General features: G+C 35.6%; 1 protein-coding gene across 1 annotated transcript; it reads right to left on the reverse strand.

Annotated features, from left to right (window-relative positions):
* Window positions 1-394: 394 nt before the first annotated feature.
* On the reverse strand, window positions 395-11,092 carry plk4 (polo-like kinase 4 (Drosophila)). Its single transcript, XM_051868595.1, has 16 exons — window positions 10,867-11,092; window positions 9,498-9,593; window positions 9,303-9,398; window positions 8,168-8,282; window positions 6,536-7,520; window positions 6,304-6,389; window positions 4,951-5,306; window positions 4,467-4,571; window positions 3,553-3,655; window positions 3,311-3,460; window positions 3,072-3,205; window positions 2,821-2,915; window positions 2,571-2,697; window positions 2,315-2,458; window positions 977-1,083; window positions 395-792 (listed from the first exon to the last, which is right to left on the reverse strand). The coding sequence occupies exons 1-16, from the start codon at window positions 10,894-10,896 to the stop codon at window positions 693-695; spliced, it is 2,829 nt and encodes a 942-aa protein (XP_051724555.1). The 5' UTR covers window positions 10,897-11,092; the 3' UTR covers window positions 395-692.
* Between the last annotated feature and the right edge of the window lie 648 nt (window positions 11,093-11,740).

Raw genomic sequence — 11,740 nt, forward strand, 5'->3', positions numbered from 1 at the left:
TTATATTTTCTTGGTAGTTTGATTTTAAGCTCCTAAAATAGATGAAGATCTATTCATCTATTTTAAGATCATGCTGTTGCTCCTGTCTGGATAGACTGACTACTATCATGATGTATGATAACTACAAGTACTCACAAATATGCTTTACATTTTAAAAAATGTACTCTTTAAGCATTAGAGTTTTTGCATTGCAATGAGCAATTGATTCTTTATGAAAAAATGTGTTATTTCTATAGATTTTGGGGTAAAATATGACAGATATTTTGAGTTTTTGTGGGATTCATCTATTTATACTTTAATTTGCATTTTGTCATTATCAGTAACCAGCTGAATAGTTTAGTAAATCCTGCCCACATGTGCTTTAAATAAACACAGAAGAGAGAAAAAGCAATAATACACCAGGCAGCAGATGTTTAATGCTTGTATGTTTGTACAGCTAACATTTCATTGAAGCACTAAGTAGAAAACTGGTAGACAAAAATAAAGGCACCACGCACAAGATAAACACAGGAAACCCATTATGTACAACATAAAAAATATATAATTTTCATAATCTTTGGGACTATATGTACAAAGGTTTAAAAATATATATTTACAAACACTCAAAGCATATTCATGAGAATTTGACGTAAAAAACAGAAGTGCTTCCTACAGCAACACATAGGTCATATAAACAAGTTCATTTGTGCTCCTCAGCGTCTGGCGGCAGGGCTGGCGAGGAGCCCCAGGATGGTGGAGAGACAGTGGAGTTTCTCTTTGACCAGCTCTGGTAGCTTTTCATTCTCTTTATACCTGAGAAGGAAACAGACAGCATAAGAATTCAGAACAGGAGCATTACCAGCATTCATTCTTAAACACAATGTGCAATCAAAAATAGACCTTTTAATGGTTTTAAGAAATGTCCCTGGCCTTATTATGCAATTATGGAAGTTAAATAAATAATTTTCTTTTGATTTTTCTATATGACAAGCTTTACCTGGTGATTTGTCCATCAGGGGAAGTAAAAGTGATGCAAGAGACGCCAACTTGGACCATCAGCTGGGATCCGTCATTAAACTGAACCCATACCTCACCACTTGTTAGCTTAAAAAAAAAAAAAAAAAAAACATAAATAAACTGACTTCAATGATAACACTATAGCTTATATGAGCAAACTTATACAATTATGCAAAAAAATACAATTATGCTGATATATCATTTCTAAATATGTAGTTTATATAATATTATTTATATGCCTAATGGTAGATAGTAACACTTTAGAATGGGGAACAATTCTCACTTTTAGCTAGTTGCTTATTAGCTTGCATATTTGCTGTTTATTAGTACTTATAAAGCACATATTAATGCCTTATTCTGCATGATCATATTCTACATCCCTAAATCCTACCCCATACCTAAACCTAAACGCTACAACAACGCTATTAATAAGCTGTAAATTAAGAGTTTGAGGTAAAAGTCGTAGCTAATAGTGAATGTGTTTCCCATACCAAAGTGTTACCATGGAGAGAGATATAATATGTATATAATGCAGGGTTATTATTGTTAAACTAAAACCATAAAAAAAAAATAACTTGAAATCAAATAAAATATATTAAAAAACTTAAAATATTTCTCCTTTTCATTTAGTTTAAACTGAAGAACTAAAATTAAATAAACTAAAACAAAAAAGACAAAATAAAAGTGACAAAAACTTTAATATTAAAATGAAACTTTTAAAAAAAAAATTTAATCTAATTCAAAATATTAACAAAACCTATAATAGTATATCAATGGTAAATAACACTGGAATGACAAGGATAATAAATGAATACAAGCAAATAAATAAATAATTATCATTATTATTATTATTATTAATAAATAAACAAACAAATAAATATACATACATACATACATACATACATATAGTAGGCATACCACCCAAAAGCTTGCGGACAGCATGAAAATGTACTTTTTGATAGCTAATAATGGTGTATGCATATGCATATATTCATACATTTATTTAACATAATTAAAAAAAAAAGTCTTTCCCCAGGTTTCACAGACAAGGCTTAATCTATTCCCAGACTAAAATGCATGTTTGAGCGGTTTTAACTGAAAGCAACATGCATTGACATATCTTAAAATATATCAGTGCCATTGTTTTGTCCCAAGATGCACACCAGTAATGTTTTTTTTCTAAGGCACATTTATAAAAGGTACTTAAATGTCCTAATTGAACTAAGGCCTAATCCTCACGTCTAAGCCCTTACTGTGAAACCAGACCTTTAAGTCTTAAATTAAACTTATCCCCAAACTATCCAGTCAAACACTTTACCTGAGAGGCCCAGCCAATGTTCGGCACAAAAATGGACTTGAGCACCTTTCCTGTGTTAATGGTGCGTTCATCTTTGCCTGATTGAGGTGAGCTGCCTTTAGCCACACTTGCTGTGGTGAAGTCTGATCCCGCGTAGGAAATCATCTAAGCGTGAACACGACAAATGAATTACTGTTAATGAAAAATTTAATTTCAGAAAAGGCCGTACTCAGAAATAAACAGATGTGCTTGGAGATAATATGCGTGCATGACTTACTGACGGTGTGATGTGGGGTGGCTGGGGCGGACTCAAGCACACCTGAGCCACCTCTGCAGGTGCTGCTGGGCTGGAGCCAGAGGAACACTGAGGCTGAGGGGCTGGAAAAGCTGGATTGGTGGGTCTCCTGGTGGAGCATAAGACGACCAGTGTGAGACATGCCTCATGTATGACATTTAATCTCAACCAATAGCATGGGTTTAGTTTTAGTTAGCTGGTGACAGTCTGACGGTATAAACACAAGCCTCACCTGCCGATAGTGATAGGAAAGAATGGAGTGTTTTTAGCACTGCGCTGCTCCTCAGCAGTAATTGCTGCTTCCAAAGACAGACACATTCGATGCCCCTAAAAAAAAAAAAAAACACACGCATTATAACTGTAGCAAGCAGCACGACCAGACATCTAAGAGTCCTAAAATACATATGAAAGCTTTAAACATGCACTTATCAAAACGCATAAAGTCAAGTGCACAATGTAACCACAGCTGCGTAAATGCATTACCTCCTCAGAGAGCTCCATGTAGAGTCTGCACTCAGGACTCAGTCCGCTCAGCCCAACGTCACCCTTCATTGTATACGATTTCCCGCTCTTCTCCACCAAACGCACCTGTTCGCTCGTCTTATGGGTTTTTGCACCTAATGGATGAATAAAAAAGAAGAAATCCTTAAGCCTAAATTGGATACACTCTGACACAGTTCATTCTGCTGAGATGTTACTACTGAATCATCTGTGCCGCTCACCATCGTAGAAGCACACCTCCAGGTCTGCATTAGGAGTGTTCTCCATCAACATGCACTTGGCAAACTTTGTGTACAACGTGACTTTGGGGGTCTTTGATTTCACCAACTGCACAAACTTCGTGGCATACTGATATTTCTTCCAGTATTTTTCTGCAGGGAAACAGAGTTAAATAACTATGAATATTACAAACACATCTTACTTTCAAAAGCTTCTCCGTCAAGTCTTGTATAAGTCATTGTACCTGGTAAATCCTCATAGCTGCAGATGAGAATGTCTTCAGGTGGTGAGGGTGGGTGATCCAGCACAGGGAAGCCTTTACCCTCATTAGGCTGGTACACTGTAACCTAAAGACACAGTAAAAATACAAGAGCATGGGAATTAGAGATTTCCAGGGGTTTTCAGAAACGCAAGTCATCATAGTTGGGTAAATTTCTATAGTGGTGAACAAGAGATAAAATCCATTTTTTTGTATTTCTATTTGCTCCAATAGCAAAAAACAAAACAAAAAACAATGTGATAGAGTTTCCACGACTTTCCAAAAGAGGAAAAAAAAAAAATACAGAGAGATTGATTACATTGGTCAGAAGAGAGAAAGATGTCAAATTTGCTGCCACTCCCTCAGCCTTTGTATTAAAAACACCCTCGCAGCAGCATTAATTAGTTTTTTGTCAGTTACCGACAAAGTAAAATAACACAATATATAGCATTGTGTATTACAATGTATTAAATGTGTATTACATTTTTTAACAATAAAAATATGAAAAACTTTACTAGATGTTTTCTTGTGATGCTGATAACTGTAAAACAGTCTGTGATGACACGTTTTACAATATTGACATTAAATTAGTTAAATTACAACAGCAACAAAAACATGTATCAGAGCTGCAGGATTCTGGATAAACTGAGAATCACGATTGTTTTGGTTTCAAACAGAGAACACGATTCTCCCACGATTCTGAACAGACAACTAAACAAAATAGCATGTAATTTACTAGAGGTTCTGACAAAATGTTAATTGCTGCTGTTTATTTAAAATGTTTAAAACAAGATCAGTCCATCTCTGATGTTAAACTCCTTTCTGGAAGTGTTTGATTCATCCTGTAACTTCCATGCATTAATTATACTATATTAATTATTGATTTTCTAGTCCCTCACCATGGATCCGTCACAGGATATCCTAAGTACTTCTTTGACTCTCTCCTGAGCTCCTTGTCCTTTCAGCAGCTCCATACACACCTCTCCAGAATCCAGGATACTGACCTAAGGAAATACACGTTGTAACATTATGTTGTTCTAAATGAGCAATTCTAACTTATAAGTTCTCTCCAGTGCTCCAACTCAAAGTGAAATGGACACACACACATACATATATATCTTATATATGTACTGTATAAATTTATGTGTGTGTATATATATATATATATATATATATATATATATATATATATATATATATATATATATATATATACACACACACACACATATAAATTTATACAGTACATATATAAGACATTATAAATATTAAGGTCATGATTCTCTGTAAAGCTGCTTTGAAACAATGTGTATGTGAAAAGCGCTATACTGATAAATTTGACTTGAGTTGTACCCATTATAGGAGATAAATAGCTTCACTCACCACAGCGTTTTTGGTCTTTTGTCTGATGGGCTTGAGTCTGGCAGCACAGAGCGGAGGGAAGCTCTTTGTAGGACATGCCTTCTCTTTCTTCTCTGTGTTTGCTTTGCCTTTGGAAAGGGGTGGACCCAGAAACTGCGGATCAGGGTAGCCCTGAGGTTCTGACACGTGTCCTGATCCAAACCCATCTTCCCTGCAGGGCCCTGGATTGTTGTGGGGGAAAAGGTTGGGTTGCTGCTGAGAATGAAGGCCGCTGGGTTTGTCGCTGCAGGAGGTTTGTGTTCCGACGGGCCCTCGTCCAGAGTGAAAACTCCCACTGCTGCTGTGGCTGCTCAAATCTGCTGGCCTCTTGAACATTCCTAAATGCACAAATGTTTTAAGGTTTAAAATGTCTCAATATGAAAATCTTTTAAAATAAGTCATATTAAAGTAATAATTCACACAAAATAAAAAAAATAAAAAATTCTAGCATTTCATTCTAAAGTTTCATGATTTTTCTTCCTTCCATGGGACAAAAAAGGAGATGTTTTGTAGAATGTTCACACTGCTCTTTTCCATACAATCATTAAAGCAATCCACGTCTCATGCATTATTTATGTTCAAGTCTTCTGAAGCTAAATGATAGCTTTGAGTGAATGCAGCTTAAAATTTAAGTCATTACTCTGAAAATATCTGCCTCTGGTATAGCTCTCAAAATCTCATTCATACTTGAGCATATTTAAACATGACACCTCATGAAGCATTGATCCAGGTTTGACATCAATGATGTTAAACAGAATTGTTTCTCTCATGTCTCAGTCGCCATGAGATTCGTTTGAATGCTTTAAATTGAACATAAGACTTGAGAGCTAAGTTGGAGAGGAACAACAAATACTGTTCCGTTTCTCATAAAAATCAATTAAATGGCTTTAAAAAACTTGAAATATAGTGCACAAGTTGCATGGACTACTTTCATGGGGTTTTTTATTCTTTCTAAAAATTTTGGCAGTGTGAATCACCATTCATTCTCATTGTGCTAAATAAGAAGCTTTGACATTCTACAGAATAGTTCCTTTTATATTCTACAGAAAAATAAACAAATACTGTTTGTACGGAGCCCAGTACATGACATGCAAGATGATATGGCCATGAATTAAGAATTTATTCACTTGTTTTAGGTAAAACATTTTGTACTAATTTGTTCCCTCGTTTTAATTTAGTTAAGTTATGGCCACAAATCAGGAGAAGAAATTCTAAATTTTTGGCCACAATATCTTTTTTTCATGGGATGTGCGGGGTAAACGATGACAGAAATGTAAATTTTGCTGAAATATTTCTTCTATAAATATAACTAAAAAATTCAGCAGGGCATGATACCATCGTTGCTGAACCAGGCCTGTGTTTGAGAATCAGGGATCTGTGGTCTCATTGAATGGGTGGATGTAGAGAAAGATGATCCCGGACTGAAGAAAGAGGGGGGGTGGGAAGAAACAAAAAGCAATAATTATAAAATAGATAATGTAATGATGCTGAAATGCAAACATGCTAACTGCACTCAATGCATTATTAAACTTTGCAGTCATTTTTGATAGAATCGCACGCCTCTTACTTTGCAGGCTGTTTTACAGGTGGAGAGGGAAGACGCCCATGCTCAGAGTAGCCATGGTGAATGTTTCTGCAACTGGATGTTGGCTGGAATGACCGTCCAGACCCTGAAAGCATCTCTTCCGAGTGGCATCTCTCCAGCTCTGCCTCCTGTGAAGTGTGGCTAAACCCAGCACCAGATCGATCTGATGAATGAGCCCGTCTCAAGTAGCGAGAATGAGGCCTTCCGCTGTCAGCACCCAGGGGAACTCTCCCAATACCCATCCTTGATAAATCATCTTGAAAATGTGTCTGCCAGTCTTGCCCACTCTTAAAACTGGAGCTGGTGGAATGATGGGAGTGGCTGGGGATCGGAGCCATGCGATTGGGTAAGGGCTGTCCAATCATCTTCCTGGTTTTCCTCTGTAGCCGGCTACTGCTGCTGCTGCTATTGGTGGCGTTGGAGGCTGTGGATATGGTGGCTATACCGCTGTCTATGGACCCTCCATCACTGCTCCCAGAGTCTTTGCTTGCAGTGGGCCCGGTTTGAGTCATAAAAGGGTGGTCCAGCACCGCAGAGAGACTGGGCCTGAGTGCGGGGTTCTTTTGCAACAGCTGCTCAATCAGGTCCTGTGCTTCTGCTGAAATGTGAGTGGGCATCTGATAATCTCCCAGAACAACTTTATTGAGTGTGTGTTTCACAGTGTCTGTGTCAAAGGGAGGTCTGCCCGTGAGAAAAGCGTAGAACATGCAGCCCAGTGACCAAACATCCGACTCCAGGCCGTGAGCGCTGCGTGTAGCCACCTCAGGAGAAATATAGTTTGGTGTGCCGCACATGGTGAAGTGCTTCTCGCTGGGAAGTTTGAGTTGCGTTGCCAAACCAAAGTCGGCGATTTTAATGTTCATGCTGGTGGTGAGCAGGAGATTAGATAAGGTCAGGTCCCTGTGCATGATCCCATGAGTGTGGAGGTACAGCATTCCCTTTACGATCTGATGCATGAAGTGCCTCGCTGTTGATAACACAAACAAAAATCAAAATAAAGACTGAAAACAGTGTTCAGAAACAAGAGGCATTTTTTATGAATAGAAACTGAGAGTTTTGATCAATTAAATGTATTAATCATGAATCATTTCATTATTCTAAAAGTTTCAGAAACTTTATGTTCTGTAATAAAAAAAAATGGTTTTAATTTTTAGTTTTTAGTTGTTGATTTAATAGTTATTGATTTTTGTGTTTTTTTTTAGCATTTTATTTTATATTAGAATTAGATTTTTTTTATTATACTATTAATATTTTTTTTTGCTTTAATTAAAAGAATCCTTTAGGATTGTTACTTGAATATTAATCTAACTATATGAATCAATATTTAAAGATGTATTATGTTATGAAAGGTAATACTGTTTTGTTTAGCACACATTAAACACCTGATGAGAAAGTGCTGGAAATGCAATGCAAAAACAGAATTCTGCAGGAAACACCAACATGTAGACAATGCATACTAATATTTTATATATATTATATATATATATATATATATATATATATATATATACACACATCTGTAGAGTAAAAGTAGCAGCAGCCACTGATTTTAAAATGGAATTACATACAGAAAAGATTTTTAACATTTGTAATGCATAAATGTGATGAACTCACCCTCCTCCTCTGTAAAAGGTTTTTTCCTTTCCTTCAGGTAGCGGCTCATCTCCCCATTGTGACACATCTCCAGCACCAGGTACACATAATTACTGTCCTCAAAGTAATTATACAGCTTAAGAGAGGGAAATAACAGGAATAGTCAATATTTACTTTAGGAATACAAGTATTCCTTCAAGTAATATTGCAAGTGCATAATAATGTCACATTACACAAAAGCTGCATCATTCATGCATATAGTTCTTTCTTCAGTCCATATTATACATCTATATACATCTCATTGCTGCTAACAAACATAAAAGCAAAAATCTGTATTATACTTATTACTCTATAATCTTCCATTATCAATCAGTTTTTTTGGTGTTCTTCTCATATCTATTAATGCAGTCAGGTCTTCCACACTTTTTGTCCAAAGAATTTCTATGACTTATCTATGACCTTTGCAATCATTTTTAATAATGATAAAAATAGAATTATTAGTGTCCAAATGTCTTCCATAAGACCCTGTTAAAGACAAATCTCTCTAGCCTGATTCTCAATGCATTAAAAAGACTAAAACAACTACAAATCAAGACATTTCTTACGTATTATTACTTCTTTTTATTCAACCCCATTTTTTCATTGAAGAACCAGGGTTCGCAAATGTTTTAAACTCTACATGAGGTAGCTTAATTTTAAAAGTTTTTCTAGAAAATTAAAATTAAAACCTGGAAAAATAATGTAAATTCATAAACTTATAGCTACATGGGCATTTTTATAATGAACATACTTTTTTCAATTCATGCCAAGCTCTAAAGTATTTTATCATCTAGAAATAGTGAAAAATATTTTTAAAATCATTATCCTTATTCAGTAAATGCGATCCTGAAATTTAATTCAAACAAACAAGGAGTATTGCACCTTCAAATACTGTTGTGGAATCGTCGCTGTAGCCGATGAAACATCATAATCAAAACAAAATTTTCATTTCCACTATAAATATTTCCATTATTTTTCTGTGGCATCTTAGAATTTTAATGACCTGTATAAAACTATGCAGATCTGTTTCTCCATTTAAAAGTAAAATATTCATTCTAATCTAACATGAGCATCAGTTGAAGTCTGGTTAGGTCTGTGATCAGTGTTTAGGGCTCACCTCAAGAACCGAAGGATGCTTTAACCGACACTGAATCTCCACCTCATTAATGACTCTCTGCACCATGCCAGCTTTGTGCATGGCTTTCTTGTCAATCTGCAAGTACACATGGGGATCAGTGGACGGTTTTGAACAGATGCTGCACAACCACAACCCTGGCACTATGGTTAATTAAACAGAAAATCTTGTTCTTACCATTTTGATCGCCACTTCCAAGCCTGTGTTTACAGATTTTGCTCTGTAGACACATGCAAATGAGCCTTTACCCAACAAGGTGAGAACCTTGAAGTCCTGAAGCATAAAAAGGAATTGTTTGAATTAGATGGGAGAATAACACACAGATCAAATGAGATCATTTTAAGAGCCTGTCCCATGAGATTAATCTTGTCCCCATGAGAGTTTCTGTGCGCCTAAACCTCCAAATGACATCCCTTTGGAAGCTTGTTTCCACCACAGAATAAAAAAAATTAAATAGAAAAAGGTAAATGCAACTTTTTATCTGACAATTCTTACTTTTTTCTCATGCAAAAATATCTCTTTTTTTTTCCTCTCACAATTGCAAGGTATAAACTATTAATCTCATTATTCTGACTTTTTCTCTCAGAAAATTCTGAGTTTACATCTTGCAATTTTGACTTTTTCCCTGAATTTTGTTTACATCTCACAATTTTGACTTCTTGTTGCTATATTTGGACTGTTTTTCTGAATTTTGAGTGTACATATCACAATTTTAACATTTTTCTCTAAATTTTAGGTTTACATCTTATATTTTTGTGTTTGTTTTTTTCCACCACAGAATAGCAAAATAAAACTGGTATTTCTTTCCTCACAATTCAGACTTAATTGCGAGTTAAAATCTAGAATTGAGGGATTGTGAGGGAAAAAAGTAAATTACCTTTTTATTTTATTACTATTCCATAAAAATCTCCTACCTCGATTCTAAGATCCACAGATGATGCCAAAATTCTGTCCTCATGTGGATCTTTTCCTTTAGAAGTCAAATTTATCAGGAATGATTGAATCACTTCCAACATGTTTCATAAAGTGTTTCGATCACGGATCAAGCTGACAACACAAAAGCAGCCCGTTGCGAGCACTGTGCAATCTTTGTTGACGAGTCACTAGTTACCTTCATCTGACAGTGACATATGTTCATCACTCTCCCGCTCTCCTCCCGCGACTCTACCTGACACTGACGCTACCGCACGTCGCCTAGCAACAGTCTCCATGCTCCTAATTCCCAAAACACCTTCGCTGCACTGAAAATTTACCGCAGATGGATGACCAGAAGGCGCGATCCAAACGGAAGTATAACCGTGTGCGGATAAATCAGAATGTTTTACTGAAAATGTTATGAATTGAAGTTTTGTTACTGTTTAACATTGCGTTTTACATGTTTGCCCAACTAGAAAGAACGAAAGCTAAAACAAACCAAAGTAAAGACCAACAAAGGAATAATTTTAGCTGGTTCTGGGAGCTTGAAATATACACACAACCTCCGAACTTAATAAAATAGTCAGTCGGGTTGGATGTTTCTCGAGCCGCAAGCGGCCGCGCTACTCACCTCAATTTTATCACCGATTGAGACACTCATTTTCACTTCATAATATCTTCAGTCCTACGATTCGTGTTTGTATCTAAAATATCCTTATTTTTCCGTGATGTTTTGACTTGAGCATGACGTATAAAAATGCTTTTAATCGATATATTTGTATTCCCCTCCAAAATGTTTGCCTTTCCTCCATTTTGAAAAGTCCGCCCGTTAGAACTCGTAATGACGTAATCGACGTCGCTGCGCAAACTGACCAATCGGTGAACAGCTTATAGCACGACACAGAACTCGTCCAGAGTCTGTCAAAATAAAAGTTCTACATTACCACGTCGACGATATCAAGTTTTTAGTATCTATACATATTAATTTAATGGTTGTATGGTCTTGTTTATGATTGCAACAGTGGCTTCTCTATAATTATTAACATTAAATACAACATTGGCTTTTTTTTGTATAGTTCACTTAAACATTGTTTAGTCAGGGATTCTCAAAGTTTTTTGTCAGCGACACCCCCTTTGACCTAAAATATTTACTATAAGATTTTAAGTTAAAACATTTCAATCATTTAACAACACATTCACAGTTCTCTGATACGAGTTAGTGGTCAAATGACATGCAGGTAAACAAATATATTTTATGAAACAAATTTATTTTATTATTTTTTATGATTTAATTATTACCTTTTCATCAACTCACTAACCCCAATTTGTGATAAGTTATTGTACAACCATTTAAAAATATTTTGTGGCTCATTAATTACTCCAACAAGTAAGAAGTAAGTATATATACTTCTTCAGTTTCTAAATTAATTAAACTTATTTAACTTTAAATGAATACAATGCATTTTTGCCTGTATGTTTTGCAAAAAATAAAAAAAATAAAAGTT

This window comes from Ctenopharyngodon idella, chromosome 17, assembly GCF_019924925.1.
Source record: "Ctenopharyngodon idella isolate HZGC_01 chromosome 17, HZGC01, whole genome shotgun sequence".
Lineage (NCBI taxonomy): Eukaryota > Metazoa > Chordata > Actinopteri > Cypriniformes > Xenocyprididae > Ctenopharyngodon > Ctenopharyngodon idella.